The sequence below is a fragment of the Theropithecus gelada genome, chromosome 12 (assembly GCF_003255815.1).
Source record: "Theropithecus gelada isolate Dixy chromosome 12, Tgel_1.0, whole genome shotgun sequence".
NCBI classification, from domain to species: Eukaryota; Metazoa; Chordata; class Mammalia; order Primates; family Cercopithecidae; genus Theropithecus; species Theropithecus gelada.
This window is the reverse complement of record NC_037680.1, coordinates 82,768,143-82,788,447: the sequence shown is the minus strand read 5'-3', so window position 1 is coordinate 82,788,447 and position 20,305 is coordinate 82,768,143. Positions and strand designations below refer to the sequence as shown.

Here is a 20,305-nt window from a genome sequence, read left to right as displayed (position 1 = left end):
CTCTACTAAAAAATACAAAAATTAGCCAGGTGTGGTGGCGTGTGCCTGTAGTCCCAGCTACTAGGGATGGTGAGGTGGGAGGATGGCTTTAGCCCGGGAGGAGGAGGTTGCAGCGGGCAGAGATCATGCCACTGTGCTCCAGCCTGGGCTATAGAGTGGGACTGCTTTCCAAAAAAAAAAAAAAAAATTCAAAATATTGTCTTACTTTAAGGAAGTAAAGTTCAATTCTGATTCTTTTCGTTGTTGTTCAGACAAGGTCTCCGTCTGTCGCCCAGGCTAGAATGCAGTGGCATGATCATGGGTCACTACAGCCTCAACCTCCTGATAGAAGGCCAGCTTCTTTATTGAGTTTATTATTTATTATTTCTTTTTTTTTTTTTTTTTTTTGAGACAGAGTCTCACTGTTGCCCAGGCTGGAGTGCAGTGGTGGGATCTCAGCTCACTGCAAGCTCCGCCTCCTGGGTTCATGCCATTCTCCTGCCTCAGCCTCCCGAGTGACTGGCACTATAGGTGTCCACCACTACCCCCCGCTGATTTTTTGTGTTTTTAGTAGAAACAGAGTTTCACCATGTTAACCAGGATGGTCTCAATCTCCTGACCTTGTGATCCGCCCTCCTTGGCCTCCCAAAGTGCTGGGATTACAGGTGTGAGCCACTGCACCCGGCTATTTTTTATTATTTCACACATTTAAAAAAATTTTTTTTCTTTTAAGGCTAGTCAAGTGAAGCAGTGGGAGTGGAGAAGGAAGAAAGAAATCTGTAACTGGTTGTGATAAATTACTTGTAAACACCACTGCACATGGACCAGCCTATTTCACACTTTTTAGTTATTACATTTTCTTTCTTTCTTTTTTTTTTTTTTGAGACGGAGTTTCGTTCTTCTTGTCTAGGCTGTGGTGCAATGGTGCGATCTCAGCTGCCCCTGCCTCCCAGGTTCAAGTGATTCTTCTGCCTCAGCCTCCTGAGTAGCTGGGATTACAGGCGCTCACTACCACGCCCAGCTAATTTTTGTGTTTTTAGTGGAAATGGAGTTTCGTCTTGTTGTCCAGGCTGATCTGGAATTCCTGACCTCAGGTGATCCACCTGCCTCGGTCTCCCAAAGTGCTGGGATTACAGGTGTGAGCTACCGTGCTTGGCCAGTTACTATATTTTCATATGACAACTTTTAGTATATATAGAGAGAAAAAATTTAGGAATTTATGTACCAAAATATTCTAGATGGTGGGATTATTGATAAAACAAAAAAATTCTTAGTTTGTATGGTCTCATTTTTATGTAACGATCATAAGGCAGTTGAGGAAATAAGAAGGTTTTAAAATGAAGTGTTGGCCGGGTGCTATGGCTCACGTGTGTAATCCCAGCACTTTAGGAGGGTGAGGTGGGCGGGTCACAAGGTCGGGAATTTGAGACCAGCCTGGCCAATATAGTGAAACCTTGTCTCCACTAAAAACACAAAAATTAGCTGGGCATGGTGGTAGGCGCCTGTAGTCCCAGCTACTCAGGAGGCTGAGGCAGGAGAATCGCTTGAACCCAGGAGGCAGAGGTACAGTGAGCCGAGATTGTGACACCGTATTCCAGCCTAGGTGACAGAGCAAGACTCCGTCTCAAACAACAAGAAAAAGATAAATAAATAAAACAAAGTGTTAAAATATAACCTTTATTTTGTAGCTGTTGGTCATATTACTTATATGCCTTTTTTTGATATTTTTAGTGTTGTGTATTTTGCTTTTCATTTGTTGTAATAAAGTGACCTAATTTTCAGTTGCATATCTCACATGGATGCACTGTGCCCTTAAGAGTTTTCCAAAAGTGGAACAGGTTGCAGTGTTTGAAGTATCTAACATACCATATGTAATGGCTGCAGCCTACTCTTCCCTTACACCCAAATCATCTTGCCTGACTCCTAGACCTCTCAGTCCTCTGGATCTAATATCTGTTCTAGAACATCCTTCAGGTCTCAGCTTACTCAGAGACTTATCTTCTTAGAGATACATTCCCTGATTCCCTGGACTATGATAGGTTCTCTCTACTATGTATGCCTACTGTGCTCTGTATTCTGTTTAATTGTAGAATTTTATACCTATATTAATGTCTGTCTCTCATGCTAGACAGTAATTTCCATGAGAGCAGGAACAAGTTTTTTCCTAAATCTCCAGTATTGATGAATGAGTGAATATAATTGAATAAATGAAGATCTGTTCTCTATTTGTTGAAGGAATTTACTCAGTTTGACACAGGTTATAAAATAATGATATCTAACATTTATATGATATAATGCTTTCAGGTGTATACTTTTAGTAGAATTGTCCAGCATCAATTTGTATGTAAATATGTACGCTGAGTCTAATATATTATTATGATCTTGTCAGAGATGTAAAAGACTATACAATGAGTTTGGAAAAATTTGGCATTTGTATGGAAAACTGTATATATCTATGATTCTTAACTGGTTATTTTCAGAACATCTTCCAAAGTGACTTCAGCGATATTTAAAAAACATGAATGATAACTGCCACAACAAACAAACACCAAGATGGACCCTGTTACAGTTTTCAGATTGATTGAATGATATTTGGTTGTGTTACCCATGATTAGTGAAAAGTTTATGGGCCAATGTATGGCTGATAATCATGTAACAATGTATCATAATCATTCTTTGGTGATTGGCAGCTTTTTTTTTTTTTTTTTAAGATGAGTCTCACTCTGTTGCCCAGGGTGGAGTGCAGTGACACAATCTTAGCTCACCACAACCTCCGCCTCCTGGGTTCAAGCGATTCTTCTCCCTCAGCCTCCTGAGTAGCTGGGACTACAGGCACACGCCACTATGCCTGGCTAATTTTTTGTATTTTTAGTAGAGACAGGGTTTTACTATGTTGGCTAGGCCGGTCATGAACTCCTGACCTGATCTGCCCTCCACTGGCCTCCCAAAGTGGTAGGATTACAGGCATGAGCCACTGTGCCTGGCCGGCAGCTTTTTATATTACATTATATTCTAGGGTCACGAAAGTCAACTTTTAGTTGCATGCTGCCCTCTATTTGATATTTTTGGTATCAAAGTCCCAGTTTCAAAAAAAAGATACATAAAAGGTTGGCATTACATATTTTAGAAATTAAAAGTTTAATGGCTGCCTTCTAATGTGGACCGTTTATTAATTTTTCAGTTTTTTGAGATGGAGTTTTACTCTTGTTGCCCAGGCTGGAGTGCAATGGCGCTGTCTCAGCTCCCTGCAATCTTCGCCTCCCGGGCTCAAGTGATTCTCCTGCCTCAGCCTCCCGAGTAGCTGGGATTACAGGCACCCTTCAACCACATCTGGCTAATTGTTCTGTATTTTTAGTAGAGACAGGGTTTCACCATGTTGGCCAAGCTGGTCTCGAACAACTGACCTAAGGTAGACTGCCTGCCTTGGCCTCCCAAAGTGCTGAGATTACAGACATGAGCCACCGCGCCCGGCCTGGATCCTTTAAAATACAGTTTGTTGGCCAGGCATGGTGGCTGGGCGTGGTGGCATGCACCTGTAGTCCCAGCTACTCAGGAGGCTGCTGTGGGAGAATTGCTTGAACCTGGGAGGCAGAACTTGCAGTGAGCTGAGATTGCACCATTGCATTCCAGCCTGGGTGACAGAGGGAGACTCCTTCTCAATAAAATAAGATATAGTTTGTATACAAGCTAAATAATGTTAGTTTTTCCTATCAAATAACTTTGTCGTATTTATTGATGAGTAAGTGGAATAAGCCATTGAAATAGCTTCAAGTATGTGAACCGAAATTAAGTATCTTGCAGCCCACAATCGTACAGTGACTAATGTTGTTTGTATGAAAACATCATTTATGGGGGATGCAATAGAGCACGTCAAGGGGAATCCTGTAGTAGATTTTTTAAATGTGAAAAACATGAAAAAGTTTTGGTAATTCCCTTTGTTTTCTTGGGCTTATTTGGATAATAAAATATATCTAACATTACATCAAGCATTTTTACATTTTTTTTTTTTTTTTTTTTTCTGAGATGGAGTTCTGCTCTGTCACCCAGGCTGGAGTGCAATGGTGCGATCTCGGCTCACTGCAACCTCCACCTCCTGGGTTCAAGTGATTCTTCTGCCTCAGCCTCCCGAGTAGCTGGGATTACAGGTGCCCGCCACCACGCCCGGCTAAATTTTTTATATTTTTAATAGATACGGGGTTTCACTATGTTGGCCAGGCTGATCTTGAACTTCTGACCTCGTGATCCACCCAACTCAGCCTCCCAAAGTTCTGGGATTTACTGATGTGAGCCACCGTGTCTGGCCATTTTTACCTTTATTTGTCCATGGGGTTATTGAAACATAAGGCAATTTTAAAAAATGAAATCAATAGTTATTTTGCAAGTTTAGAATAAAGAAAATAAGGGAATGTATTATACACTAGTCTTTGAAGATAGCTGAGCAGTTTATTAGAGTGTTTAATGAAAATTATCCCTTTAGGCAGGGTGGGTGGCTCATGCCTGTAATCCCAGCATTTTGGGAGGCTGAGGTGGGTGGATCACCTGAGGTCAGGAGTTAAAGACCAGCCCGGCCAACGTGGTGAAACCCCATCCCTACTAAAAATACAAAAAATTAACCAGGCGTGGTGGCAGGCACCTGTAATCCCAGCTACTCAGGAGGCTGAGTCAGGGGAATCACCTGAACCCCGGAGGCGGGGGTTGCAGTCAGCCAAGATCACACCATTGCACTCCAGCCTGGGCAACAGAGCAAAACTCTGTCTCAAAATAAAAAAAGAGAAGTATCCCTTTAATATAGAGACCCTTCTGTTTAAATCTAGACCAAGAGAATTTGAGCTTAGCTGCCAGAATAGTAAGGGTTTATTTATTTGAAATTATATATTCTTTTTATAGGGCTAAATTTAATGTAAACTTTTTAAAGAAATGATAAACTATTAGGAATAAACTGTTTAGTTCTATGATCCACTTCCCTACTCTTATAATCCTGACAAATCTTGCAGAAATCTTAGTTAAGGCAGGTTTTAAGGCAGCACCATGGACATATAAACAGTGTTTATATGAAATTAATAACTATGGTAGAAGTATTATTTATATTTTGTGTGAATTCATATGTAATTTAGATTCTGTGTGGCCTTAACCTAATTAGTGTAAATCATTCCTTTGAAACCCTGAGAAAGATACTAGAAACAAACAGCTCAAAAGATTTTTTGTTTGTGATATCTGACTTGAACTCGGTACGTTAAGTAGATTTTTTTCTTCATACTCAGACTTGTAAAGGCCTAATGGTTTGTGATGCTTTATAGAGTCACGTAGATAGGATAGGTTTTGTACTTCTAAGAACTGTCTTTTTTCTTTTCTTTTTTTAATAGAGATGGGGGTCTCCCTGTGTTGCCCAGACTGGTCTCAAACTCCTGGGCTCAAGTGATCCTTTTTGATTTTGGGAGCCCTCCTCTGTCTCCCAAAGTGCTGGGATTACAGGTGTGAACCACTGCACCTGGCCCACTTCTGAGAATTTAAATGTTACTTATTTGTGTTTTTATATGTTTGTGTAAAGAAACTGGAAGGATCTGCAAACTAATAAAATGAATACATATTATAGAGGGAGTGGGGGCTGGCAAATTAGGGGGCAAGGGTGAGAAGTCGCTTCTTCACTGCCTAGCGTTCTTTCATTTTTTTTATGGATTCATGTGAATACATTGCTTATTCATAAGATTTTAAATAAGTTGAAATATTTAAACATTAAGTGTACAAAGTGGAGATAAAATTTAATGAAACAAGGATTGCACATATAATAGAAAATTTTAAAAAATGGATCTAAAGTGAGTTCACCTTGGAGGGTAAAAGCCACTCAGCCATTTCTGCATCTCAGTATCCTCTTCCCCATGTTTGAGATGAAGAGTTTTTTGCAGATTTATGGGTTTAGCAGCATGAGGCAATCAATTCCTAATAGTGGTGATAATCATAGTCATGACTAACAACCACTGACTGTTTACTGTGTAATACTATATACTATATATAAGTGGTTTAGATGTGCTTAATCTTTTTATGCTCCCAACAACCCTGCCAGCTCAAGGTACCTTATTGTCTCTACTTCACAGATGAGAAAATTGAGGCTTAAATGAGGCCTAGCAACATGCCCGTAGTCACACAGCTAGTAAGAGGCAGAGCTGAGATTTAGAACCAGGTCTTTCTGATTCTTCTCTCATGTTCTTCATCACTTTTCTCTACTGCCTCTTTGTGAAGAAAAGGGAAATAAAACATCACTTAAAAAAAAAAAAACAGACATACTTGAAACATATTGTGATGTAATTATTTACTTTGAATGTCAGAAGATTAGGGAAATAACACAACTGGTAATTGTAATACCGTGTTTCTTTAACTCACATTTGCATTTTATTTAGTGGCTGTAGATGTTATAAATATTATAATGAGAGTGTTACAGAGCTGTGACATCATGTTAAAAAATTACCCTGGATTCTTAAAGCATTTTTTAAAAATTAATTTTGTGGTTTTCTCTCCTTAGCATAAGCCGGACCAAGTTGAGGGAGGTGGAACCAGCAGCATGCAGTGGAACCGTGAAGGGTGAACAGTGCACTAACAAAGCCCTTCCATTCACCAGACATTGTTTCCAACGTATCCTTTCAACTAAATGGAATGTGCATTGAAAAAGTGCATCCTAATTTGGGGCTATATATTTCATTTTTAAATCAAGTGAATTACTTTTGAAACCATAACTATTTAATGTTTAAAATAATTTTATGTAACTTATAATTTTCATGACATCCTCTGAATAATTTTTCCTGTTTTATTCAAAAATCACAAAAAATAAGCAAAATTGATAGCAAATAGCAGGTTCCTCCAGTGTCTGTCACTTAATTATATTTTGTTAATAGAATTCTGATCCCTCAGGTGGTTCTTGGTAGCTTCTAAGAAGGAGCTATAACACTCATTGATGGACAAAATCAAATCACATTATTAAAATCTGTTTTTAGTCTTCTAAGACAGTTACACAGTTTTACACTTTTATAGTACTTTTGTCTGTAAGATTAGTTTACTCCTTTTAATGAGTACAGTGCTGATTTGAAATGAATGAAAGGTAACAAACATCACTGACTAGGAAAGAAGATCTCTTTTAAAGTATAATTGAGGAAAACCTATGTTAAGAAGCTTTAGGTTAGTGATGAAATCTTATTGCTGTGACTTTTATTGAATATTTAAAATTAGGTAGCATTTAAAAATAGCAGCAATTAGTTATCTTTACCATCTATTTAATTTTTGCCCTCTTTTCTGTTCTTGGAACAGCTTTTTCAGCAGCTCTTTCTATGTAATAAAGGCTTTATAGTTATACCTAAAAAACATAAAGGAAAAACACACAGGTACTTAATAGATATAAGGTAAGTCTTAAGGAAATGTAGTAGCTAAAAGCAGGGAGTGCTTAAAAATATTGATGATGTAAAGCTCAGGTTTGTTTGTTTAGAGGCAGGGTCTCACTCTGTCACCCAGGCTGGAGTGTATGACACAATCACAGCTCCATGCAGTCTTGACCTCCCTGGGCTCAGGTGATCACAGCCTCCTGAGTACCTGGGACTACAGGCATGCACCACCATGCCCGACTAATTTTCATACTTTTTTGTTCCCCAGGCTGATCCTGAACTCCTGAGGCTCAATAAATCCGCCCACCTTGGCCTCCCACAGTGCTGAGAGTACAGGTGTGAGCCAGTATGCCTGGCCAATAGTAAAGTTTTGATTTAAAAGTAATTTTTCATAAGTTGTGAGTTTGAGTTTGGTGCTAGAAATGTGATGCAAAATATTCAAATTTGGAAAGATGAGTTTTTAATAATTATGTCTTTAAATTTTTATTCTTTGTAAGTATCATAGGCAGAAAATTTTCCTTTTAAGAGCTGTTTAAAAAAAGAAAACCATTGGCCGGGCACGGTGGCTTACGCCTATAATCTCAATTTTGTATTTTACATAATACTCTTAGTGAATATGTGTAGACTTCATATGGTTGTGGGTAAGAGAATACTGCATTCAGATAGAAAAGATGATATATGGCTAAGCTGATCCAGGATCCTTGGGCTACCTGCTAGGCAGCTTGTGGTGAACAATCATAATCTCTAAAAAATACCTTGTCTGGGCTGGGCGTGGTGGCTCACACCTGTAATCCCAGCACTTTGGGAGGCTGAGGCGGGTGGATCACTTGAGATCAGGAGTTGGAGACCAGCCTGACCAACATGGTGAAACCCTGTCTCTACTAAAAATATGATAAATTATCCGGATGTGGTGACACATGCCTGTAATCCCAGCTACTCGGGAGGCTGAGACAGGAGAATCGCTTGCTTGAACCCAGGAGGTGGAGGTGGCAGTGAGCCGAGATTGTGCCATTGCACTCCAGCCTGGGTAACAGAGCGAGACTTCATCTCAAAACGAAAAGCAAAAACTTTGAGTGGAACTTTAAGTGGAGTTCACAAGTTAAGAAGGAAATGGCCCTGCTTTTCCAAATAACACAATTTGGTTCAGAATGGTCGTTAAGGAGACTGGTGCCAGGATCCCATTAGCAAAACAGAGCCCTTCAGAGTTGTCATCTGATAAATTCTACTATTATTTTCCCATATCAGTAGTGGAGCTAGTGCTGATACGGGTAATATTTATATTTATTATGGATAGTAAAGTTTGTACTTATTAAACGTAAGTAAGGGAACAAGCAAATTTTATATAGAAATTGAAAAATTAGAGTTTCAGTGTGTTTTATTCCTAACTTAAAAAAAACCCAGATATCCTCTTGAACCACTCTCAGCAGCTCTTCTCAAGTTGCACAGCCAAGTTTGCAGATGGACAGCAGTGCTCTGTGCCAGTTTTTGACATTACACATCAGACACCTCTGTGTGAAGAACATGCCAAAAAAATGGTAAGTTCTGCAACAGAGGCTTTCAAACTTTTCGTAGCTATCCACTGTAGGAAATATTTTGTGACTTAGCACAAACTGTGTATGTATATAAATCACTGAAACAAGTTTTGAGACAGGATTTTTATTCCCTTAAGATACATTTTATTCCCTTAAAATATGTTTCTTATACATAGCAGAATTTCTAAATATTCTTTGTTCCTATGTCTCTAAGTTTTTGCTTTCTTATATACAGTTCTACAAATGTTGTGAATAGTTCATAAAATTTCAAAGGCCCAGCCTTTCTAGAAATCTGTTGAACGTAATTAATTGCTTTAGTTAATGCTAGTATCATAAATCCTAATTAATTCAGAATAATTTGGAGGAGAGACGGATTTGAATTCGAGGAATATCTAAATTAAATATAATCATTTAAAGGAAGTTCCTTTTTATTGTGTTCATCCATCAAGCAGTTACTGCAAGATACTTTCAGTATTAGGTATCTTATGTACATATCCTAGGTATCTTATATACTAGAAAGTGAAATGCTTCCTGCCCTCTATAGGCATGTTACAATTTTCAGGGATTCTCAGGGTGAGGGAATGGGTATTAGACCAGGACTTAATAGTTGGAACCTGTGATCCTGGCTTTGCCGCCAGCTTGGTGTATAACTAGGGACTAAGGATTCAGGCTTTTTGAACCTCAGTCTCAATGTGTGTGACTCACTGGTGTATTAGTCTGTTTTCACACCTCTGATAAAGACATACCTGAGACTGGACAATTTACAAAAGAAAGGTTTAATTGGACTCACAGTTCTGCATGGCTGGGGAGGCCTCAAAATCATGGTGGAAGGCAAGGAGGAGTAAGTCACATCTTACATGGACGGCAGCAGGCAAAAAGAGAGCTCGTGCAGGGCAACTCCCATTTGTAAAGTCATCAGGTCTCATGAGACCCATTACTATTAAAGAACAACGCAGGAAAGACCTGCCCCATAATTCAGTCATCTCCCACCAGGTCCCTCCTACAACACATGGGAATTATGGGAGCTACAAGATGAGATTTGGGTTGGGACACAGAGCCAAACCATATCATTCCACCCTGGCACCTCCCAAATCCCATATCACATTTCAATACGAATCGTGCCTTCCCAACAGTCCTCCAAAGTCTCAACTCATTTCAGCATTAATTCAAAAGTCCACAGTCCAAAGTCTCATCTGAGACAAGGCAAGTCTCTTCTGCCTATAAGCCTGTAAAATCAAAAGCAAGTTAGTTACTTCCTAGATACAATGGGGGTATAGCCATTGGGTAGATACAGCTGTTCCAAATGGGAGAAACTGGCCAAAGTAAAGGGGCTACAGGCTCCATGCAAGTCTAAAAATCCAGTGGAGAGTCGTATCATAAAGCTCCAAAATGATCTCCTTTGACTTCATGTCTCACATCTAGGTCAAGCTGATGCAAAATGTAGGTTCCCATAGTCTTGGGCAGCTCCGCCCCTGTGACTTTGCAGGGTATAGCCCCCTTCCTGACTGTTTTTCACAGGCTGGCATTGAGTATCCACAACTTTTCCAGGTGCACGGTGCAAGCTGTCAGTAGATCTACCATTCTGGGGTCGAAAGGATGGTGGCCCTCTTCTCATAGCTCCAGTAGGTGGTGTCCCAGGAGGGACTCTGTGTGGGGGCTCCCACCCCACATTTTCCTTCTGCACTACCCTAGCAGAGGTTCCCCTGGAGGGCCCCACCCCTACAGCAAACTTCTGCCTGGGCATCCAGGCATTTGTATACATCTTTTTTTTTTGGGGGGGGAGACAGAGTCTCACTCTGTCACCCAGGCTGCAGTGCAGTGGTTTGATCTTGGCTCACAGCAACCTCTGCTTTCGAGGTTTAAGCAGTTCTCATTCCTCAGCCTCCCAAGTAGCTGGGCTTACAGGCATGTGCCACCATACTTGACTAATTTGTGTGTAGTTTTAGCAGAGACAGGGTTTAACCATATTGGCCAGGGTGGTCTGGAACTCCTGACCTCAGGTGATCCGCTCGCCTCAGCCTCCTAAAGATTATAAGCATGAGCCACCATGCCCAGCCTGTTTCTGTACATCTTCTGTAATCTAGGTGGAAGTTCCCAAACCTCAGTTCTTGACTTCTGTGCACTCGCAGGCTCAACACTATGTGGAAGCTGCTAAGGCTTGGGGCTTCCACCCTCTGAAGCAACAGCCCGAGCTCTGCTTTGCTCCCTTTTAGCCATGGCTGGAGCGATTGGAATGCAGGGTACCAAGTCCCTAGGCTGCACAGAGCAAGGGAGCCCTAGGTTTGGCCCATGAAACCATCTTTTCCTCCTAGGCCTCCAGGCCTGTGATAGGAGGGGCTGCCGTGAAGACCTCTGACATGCCCTGAAGACATTTTTTCCATTGTCTTGGGGATTAGCATTTAGCTCCTTGTTAATTATGCAAATTTCTGCAGCTGGATTGAATTTCTCCTCAGAAAATAGGATTCTCTTTTCTATTGCATTGACAGGCTGCAAATTTTCCAAACTTTTATACTCTGTTTCCCTTTTAAAACTGAATGCTGGCCGGGTGCGGTGGCTCAAGCCTGTAATCCCAGCACTTTGGGAGGCCGAGACGGGCGGATCACGAGTTCAGGAGATCGAGACCATCCTGGCTAACACGGTGAAACCCCGTCTCTACTAAAATACAAAAAAAATTAGCTGGGTGAGGTGGCGGGCGCCTGTAGTCCCAGCTACTCGGGAGGCTGAGGCAGGAGAATGGCGTGAACCCGGGAGGTGGGGCTTGCAGTGAGCTGAGATCCGGCCACTGCACTCCAGCCTGGGCAACAGAGCCAGACTCCGTCTCAAAAAAAAAAAAAAAAAAAAACAAACTGAATGCTTTTAACAGCACCCAAGTCACCTCTTGAATGCTTTGCTGCTTAGAAATTTATTCCGCCAGATACCCTAAATCATCTCTCTCAAGTTCAAAGTTCCATAAATCTTTAGGGCAGGGGCAAAATGTTGCCAGTCTCTTTGCTAAAACATAACAAGAGTCACCTTTGCTCCAGTTCTCACCAAGTTCCTCATCTCCATCTGAGACCACCTCAGCCTGGATTTCATTGTCCATATCATTATCAGCATTTTTTGTCAATGCCATTCAACAAGTCTCCAGTGAGTTCCAAACTTTCCCATGTTTTTGTCTTCTTTTGAGCCCTCCAGACTGTTCCAATCTCTGCCTGTTACCCAGCTCCAAAGTTGGTTCCACATTTTTGGGTATCTTTTCAGCATCACCCCACTCTACTGGTACTAATTTGCTCTATTAGTCTGTTTTCATGCTGCTGATAAAGACATACCTGAGACTGGGCAATTAAAAAAAAAGGGGGGGAGTTTAATTGGACTAACAGTTCCACATGTCTGGGGAGGCCTCACAATCACGGCAGAAGGCAAGGAGGAGCAAGTCACATCTTACGTGGACGGTGGCAGGCAAAAAGAGAGCTTGTGCAGGGCAACTCCCATTTTTAAAGCCATCAGATCTGTGAGACCCATTCACTGTTACAAGAACAACACGAGAAAGACACGCCCCCATAATTCAATCATCTCCCACTGTCTCCCTCCAACAACACATGGGAATTATGGGAGCTACATGATGAGATTTGGGTGGGGACACAGAGCCAAACCTGACCAACTGGCTCTTTCACCAAGAACTTCTTTAGTTTTTAGGTTTCTTTTACAGACCATATGTTTTGAAAAATTTGTATACTAAAGTACATATTACGATTACATATTACAAATGTTGAATAATTATTTTCCCACTTTAATATAAAAACATTTAAAATATAGGCGTTTGTGTGTGTGTGTGAGATGGAGTTTTACTCTGTCATCCAGGCTGTAGTGCAGTGGTGCAGTCTCGGCTCACTGCAACCTCCGCCCCCTGGGTTCAAGTGATTCTTGCATCTCAACCTCCTGAGTAGCTGGGATTACAGGCGCATGCCACTGTGCTGGCTAATTTTTGTTTTTTTAGTAGAGAAAGGGTTTCTGCATGTTGGCCAGGATGGTTTTGAACTCCTGACCTCAGGTGATCCTCCCGACTTGGCCTCCCAAAGTGCTGGGATTACAGGCATGAGCCACCATGCCCAGCGAATATAGGCTTTTTTTTTTTTTTTTTTTTAAAGCTTATTCAGGCTTTGTCATAGCTAAGGAATAATTTCTATATGCTTTTTGAACCACTTTTGTGGACCTTCATTGATGATTTCACAGACCCATGGTAATGGGGGCCCTGTAGCTTTCAAATCACGAAATAAATGATCCCAGCCACATATTTTCTTTTTTATGTATTTATTTTTTTTTGAGACCGCATATTTTCATTTTAAAGTTCTGCCATTCCAGCACACTTCTAAGAGTAGGAAGATACTGTTAAGTAGAAAAACTGTACTTCAGTGTCTGCTTTAGGAACTTACTATGAGTGAATTTTTGGTTCCTATAACAATTTTTTTTTTTTGAGACAGAGTCTCACTCTGTTGCTCAGGCTGGAGTGCAGTGGCGCCATCTCAGCTCACTGCAAGCTCTGCCTCCTGGGTTCACGCCATTCTCCTGCCTCAGCCTCCCAAGTAGCTGGGACTACAGGCGCCCGCCACCACACCTGGCTAAGTTTTGTATTTTTAATAGAGATGGGGTTTCACCGTGTTAGCCAGGATGGTCTCGATCTCCTGACCTCATGATTCATCAGCCTCGGCCTCCCGAAGTGCTGGGATTACAGGTGTGCGCCACCGTGCCCGGCCTCCTATAAAAATTATTATGTGAACGCTTTTAGAGAAATTGAACGCGGTTTTATTCTTTTTGGCTAAACTTTCCTATAGGCAAATTCAATGAGGCAAACCTAAGACTGAATTAGTATAATGTAAATTAGTCATAAAATAATATATATTTTATATAATAATATGACAATCACAATTATACTAATCAAAATTTTTTAAAGTATTTACAATACAAATTTTTGAAAATGGTTTTCTCTCTGAAGACAGTTAAAGAATCTGGCACTAGTTTGAGCTATTTTTGTTTTAGGTTAAAAATTACATAAGAGACTGTAACAAGCACTTGTACCCCATCAGTAGTCCTGTGAGAGACTGACACTGGGAGATGAAAACTATGTGTAAATCTCTTGGCTCTGCCTTTTTTTTTTTTTTCTTCTTTTATTGAGACAGAGTGTCTCTTTGTCACCCACCCAGTTTTGAGTGCAGTGGTACAATCTTGGCTCACTGCAACCTCTGTATCCCGGGTTCAAGCAAGTCTTCCACAGTAACCTCCCAAGTAGCTGGGACTACAGGCACGTGCCACTATGCCCAGTTAATTTTTGTATTTTTTCGTAGACACGGGATTTCACCATGCTGGCCAGGTTGGTCTTGAACTCCTGACCTCAAGTAATCTGCCCACCTTGGCCTCCCAAAGTGCTGGGATTACAGGCCTGAACCACTGTGCCCAGCCTCTATTTTCATATTATATTCTGAATCCAAACACATTTTATCAGTTTCACTGCTACCATTCTAGTCAAGGCTATCATTATCTTTGCCTGGGTTATTGTAATAGTCTCCTAATTCATCTCCCTTCTTACCATATGCCCCTGTCACAGGGGGTATGTTGTTTACATAGCAGCCAGAGTAGGCTGGGTGTGTATATGTTCTACTTTCTTTGAATTGAATTCACTTTTTAGTGTACACTCTTAGGAGTTTTGTAGATGCATACAGTTGTATAACCACCACCTAAATCAAGATACAGAACAGCTCCCCAGATTCTCTTATACTACCCCGTTTGTAGTCATCCCTTTACTCCATCCCTACTGATCTATTTTCTGCCCCTATAATTTCACATTTTCCAGAATGTCATAGAAAGGGAATTCTGTAGTAATTAGCCTTTAGAGCAGGCCCTTTAGACTATACATCTGATCATATTAGCTCCATAATCAAAACCTGTTAATGGCTTCCCATCACATCCTCTTGCCACTGCCTCCCAAAGTGTTGGAATTGAAGGCATGCGTCACCACACCTGGCCTTTTCCCAAGTTTTGGCATGGCTCACTCCTTTCATGCAGGTTTATCATGTGTCGCCTCATCAAAGAAGTCTTCCACCTGCCTGTTACTCTGTCAATTTTTATCCTCATACTCTACCTCATTTTTCTTCCTAACATTTGTCCGCCTAACAGTTATTCATTAGTGTGTTTATTTTCCATATTCTTCTACTAGAATGTAAACTTCACAAGGACAGGAGCATTTTTTTGTTCACTGCTGTATCCCTAGCACTTAGAGATGCTCAGTAAGTAATTGTTGACTACATTAATGGTTAGGCATTAATGGTAAGGGGTTAAGATTCAGAACTAGAATGTGACAGCCATTGGTAGGAGACTCCAGCTGCAGGAAGTCCCAGCTGTCAGGCAGAACATGGGATTCCACCTTTGTAAGATCCTATGACAGATGGTGAGTGCATTGCCTTGACATAGAGGTAGAATGAGACAAAAGTTGGGAGTGAATAGTATTTCACTGTGCCCTGAAGCTAGGTAAAAGAACAGCTGGCATTAGGAAAGCCTCAGGGAGCGGGGACTCTGGCTCTCTGGAGGCGAGCAAGGCAGGTATCAGTCACGGGCTGTTCTGTGTGAAGTATCTGGCACAGTACCAAGAGTGCCACAAGGCCACTCCACACAAGCTTAGGAGAATCAGGCAGGAACCTAAAACCTGACCCAGGTGATCATTGGGAGTCTTACAGATAGGACTTATTTTCTCTTGGGTGATAGCTCCCTAACTTCCTCCTGAGATCAGCACTGGTGCTGGAGAGAAAGCCTGGATGGATGCAGAGCGCCATGTTCGGGTACTGGTCCTTGTGCAGTCACCATTTTTTGAGTTAAATAGTGGACATAATACAAGTAGACCTCAAGTGTTGAGACAGAAAGAACTACAGAGTCTGAGAAGTAGCCTTTTTTTTTTTTTTCTTTGAGACTCACTTTCACTCTTGTTGCCCAGGCTGGAGTGCAATGGCTTAATCTCGGCTCACTGCAACCTCTGCCTCCCAGGTTCAAGCGATTCTCCTGCCTCAGCCTCCCAAGTGGCTAGGATTACATGCACGTGTCACCAGGCTCAGCTAATTTTTGTGTTTTTACTAGAGACGGAGTTTCGCCATGTTGGCCAGGCTGGTCTTGAACTCCTGACCTCAGGTGATCTGCCTGCCTCAGCCTCCCAAAGTGCTGGGATTACAGGCATCAGCCACTGCGTCTGGCCAGAAGTGGCCCCTTTTTTTTGGTTTGTTTTAAATTTGTGTATTTGGGACTTAATCTGTAATTGTTTACATTCAAGCATTTGAGTAGGATTAAACCTGTTTTAGATTTCCTGAATTTATACTTCAATTTTATTCTTTCTTTTCCATTTTTTGATGCTAGTGATAGTTATTAGTCTTAAACTACTATGGTCTACAATCTTTATTTAGCTATAAGAGTTATTAGGGAATTAATTAAAGGTGACATCAATTGCAAACCCCACTGTTTTATATGCCACTAAGAAAGAAAAAAACGTTGCCAGTGATGCGGTACTTTCTTATCACTTAGAATTTTTGTTTTAGACTTACTAAAGAGCTTTTAAAAGACTTATCTAGACATAGATTTTTATCTTATATACTGTTCCTGGTTTTGGCTGTGCTGCTTGACATGTGAAAGGGAGTATTTTCTGCGTACTTCAGCAATAGAACAACTTCATCTACTTTGTGGTTATTTTCCTTTTTCACTTGGTTGTTTCCTTACAGGGGAAAAAAAAAAAAAGAATTGTGGTCAGTACTTCAGTAATGAATATGTGCTCCACTAATATTAATTTTATGCCTGCTGCTCTTCGTGCCTTTCTACATTCACAAAAAATTTTCCTCCACACGTAGTACCAACAGTGTACATAACCTTAATTCAGAAACGATGCCAGGACAAAGAATTGGAACTGTGTGTGTGTGTGTGTGTGTGTGTGTGTGTGTTTGGACAGTGGCAGCTATTATGACCATCAGCAGGCTGACCACAATGGTAAAATGCCGACAATTTAAAATGCTTCCCAATTGCAGAGACATTAAAATGTAGATCTTGGAATTGATGAAGTTTGGTGTCTTCATTATTGTTATACATAGTTTCGGGCATACAGTATGTTTTAGGCATTAATATAGAATATTAAGGGATTTAAGTATTTTTTAGGTAGCTGTCAGGTTTCTCCCAGATAATCTCAGTTTAAAAATGTATTTATTCATTCAAAGGATAATTTCTTGAGAGGAGATAACTCCCGTAAAGTTCAGCACCAGCAGCAGAGGAAACCCAGGAAAAAAACCAAGCCTCCTGCACTAACCAAAAAACACAAGAAGAAGAGAAGGCGTGGACCTCGTCGACCCCAAAAACCCATTCCCCCTGCCGTCCCCCAAGGGAACCTCAGCATGCCCGCCAGCGTCTCACTGCCAGTGGAGGCCTCTCAGATCCGGTCAGTGTTGCCACTGGCACCTAATTTTTCTTTACATCTTCTGATTCTTCTCAGAACATCTAGCTTCATGTGGTTATCGTAAAGCTGTCACTAGGCTACAGAAGCCATTTAATGTATCAGCCTAGATTTTTAAAATAGTGTTTGGTATAAATTTTAGATTTTACCTGTATCTGGCTATATTTGATCTAAAATTAAGCTTTTGCTTACAATAAAGAGAACAGATGCTGAAATTGGGTTTAATTGTATACTGTCAACTTAAAAAACATTTTTTTTTTCTTGAGACCAAGTCTTGCTCTGTCGTCCAGGCTAAGTGCAGTGGCGCGATCTCGGCTCACTGCAACCTCTGCCTCCAGGGTTCAAGCAATTCTCCTGCCTCAGCCACCCTAGTCTGGGATTACAGTCATGTGGCATCACGCCCAGCTGATTTTTGTATTTTTAGTAGAGACAGGGTTTCACCATGTTGGCCAGGCTGCTCTCAGACTCTTGACCTCAAGTGATCCACCCACCTCGGCCTCCCAAAGTGCTGGGAATACAGGCATGAGCCACCGCACCTGGCCTCTAACTTTAAAAAATTTTAGCAGAAATTCCATATATGTTCCAACAGAAGTATTCCATCAAAAATATGAGGCATTATTTATTTTGGCAGGGTTAAACATTTTGACCAGGAGAATGAAGCTTTTGTTTTAGCTAAGCATTTCAATTTTACCCGTTGTTAATTTCATTTCTAAAATTATTATTTCGACCAGATTTGAAATTCTTCTAAAAAGCATTAAGACACACTTGATACACCAAATTGTGATTCACTGTACAAATTTGAAGTAAAAGTATTACCTAGTAGTTGTTGTTGCCTCTTAATACATGGGTGAAGGTTGCAGAAATACGTGACTGCATATGGTAAGGCCTGTATTTTTGCAGTGATTCTATTTTCAGATTTCCTTCTTTTAAAGTGGGGGAGGAGACACTGTAAGTTAAAATTTCTCATGTTTCTGGTGAGTATAAAAAACCTAGAGCCAGGTGTGGTGACTCACGCCTGTAATCCCAGCACTTTGGGAGGCAGAGGCAGGTGGATCATGAGGTCAGGAGTTCAAGACCAGCCTGGCCAAGATGGTGAAACCCCATCTCTACTAAAAGTACAAAAATTAGCCAGGTGTGGTAGTGGGCATCTGTAATCCCAGCTACTCGGGAGGCTGAGGCAGAAGAATAGCTGGAACATGGGAGGTGGAGGTTGCAGTGAGCTGAGATCGTGCCATTGCACTCTAGCCTGGGCGACAGCAAGACTCCGCCTCAAAAAAAAAAAAAAAAAAAAAAGGCCAGGCATGGTGGCTCATATCTGTAATCCCAACACTTTGGGAGGCTGAGGTGGGTGGATCACCTGAGATCAGGAATTTGAGACCAGCCTGGCCAACATGGTGAAATCCCGTCTCTACTGAAAAAAAAAAAAAAAATCAGCTTGGCATAGTAGTGGGCACTTGTAATCCCAACTACTTGGAAGGCTGAGACAGAAAAATCTCTTGAACCCAGGAAGCAGAGGTTGCAGTGAGCCGAGATCACGCCATTGCACTCCAGCCTGGGCAACAAGAGCAAAACTCTGTCTAAAAAAAAACCTAGAAGACATTAGGATTGGCTTTAGCTCAAGTGGTTACTTCCTTACTTTCCATCTGTCTAATCCCTGTGCTTGGGTTCAAGACCTGCCAGGGCTTTCTGACCTTTAAAAAAAATACCTAAAAGACATTAGCTTGTTTTTTTATTTTGTTTTTGTTTTTGTTTTTTTGAGACAGAGTCCTGCCCTGTTGCCCAGGCTGGAGTGCAGTAGCATGATCTCAGCTCACTGCAACCTCCGCCTCCTAGGTTCAAGCGATTCTCATGCCTTAGCCTCCTGAGTAGCTGGGATTACAGGTGTGCACCACCACGCCCAGTTAATTTTTGTATACTTAGTAGAGATAAGGTTTTGCCATGTTGACCAGGCTGGTCTCAAACTCATGGCCTCAAGTGATCCTCTCACCTTGGCCTCCCAAAGTGCTGGGATTACAGGCATGAGCCACTGTGCCCTGCCTGACATTAGCTTCTTTTCATGTTGAATGAACTTGGCTTGGTGGTATTGATGTGAAGATAAAGAGGGAGTTATGGGACCAACAGTGTCCTCTTTCCCAGGAGCCCATCCACGCCAGAGCTGAGTGCTGATGAGTTGCCGGACGACATTGCCAATGAGATCACTGACATTCCACATGACTTGGAATTGAACCAGGAGGACTTTTCAGACGTCCTGCCACGGCTACCTGATGACTTACAAGATTTTGATTTTTTTGAAGGTATAGTCAATATTTTGGCTCAAGGAAACTGGTTTTAAAAATAAGTCTATAAGAAAAGAAATAGTGTTTTGAGATGTATTTGTCATACTCCTCCTCACATGTAATGTCTTTCACTGTAGATAGGAAATATAATACCACTGCAGCTATTTTACCCCTTTCAGAAGATAAGGAATGTGCAGTTTGTTTAACCAACTCATAATTTGGTGACTAGGTTTATAACTTGTTTCTTTTATTTTTGGAGACAGTCTCACTCTGTCGCCCCGGCTGGAGTGCAGTGGCAAGACCTTGGCTCACCGCAGCTTCTGCCTCCTGGGGTCAAGCGATTCTTCTGCCTCAGCCTCCTGAGTAGCTGGGATACAGGCATGTGCCACCACGCCTGGCTAATTTTTATACTTTTAGTAGAGGTGGGGTTTCGCCATGTTGGCCAGACTGGTCTTGAACTCCTGGCCTCAAGTGATCCACCTGCTTGGCCTCCCAAAGTGCTGGGATTACAGACATGGGCCACCACACCCGACCCAACTTTGTGAATACTTTTACTTTATTTTTGAACAAAGACATCTTGAACATGAAGTTTGTTTGTTTGTTTGTTTTTTGAGACGGAGTCTTGCTCTGTCACTCAGGCTGGAATGTAGTGGCGCCATCTCAGCTCATTGCAACCTCTGCCTCCCATGTTCCAGCGAT

At 41.5% G+C, this 20,305-nt stretch overlaps 1 protein-coding gene across 2 annotated transcripts in view; it reads left to right on the top strand.

The window, feature by feature from the left end:
• INO80D (INO80 complex subunit D) overlaps positions 1-20,305 on the top strand; it is a 94,799-nt gene that overhangs the window by 61,657 nt on the left and 12,837 nt on the right. For both annotated transcript variants that reach the window (XM_025405238.1, XM_025405239.1), the window contains 4 exons: positions 6,497-6,606; positions 8,748-8,881; positions 17,098-17,315; positions 19,467-19,624. In XM_025405238.1, the coding sequence (XP_025261023.1) occupies positions 6,497-6,606; positions 8,748-8,881; positions 17,098-17,315; positions 19,467-19,624 (620 nt within the window). The remainder of the gene's footprint in view (positions 1-6,496; positions 6,607-8,747; positions 8,882-17,097; positions 17,316-19,466; positions 19,625-20,305) is intronic.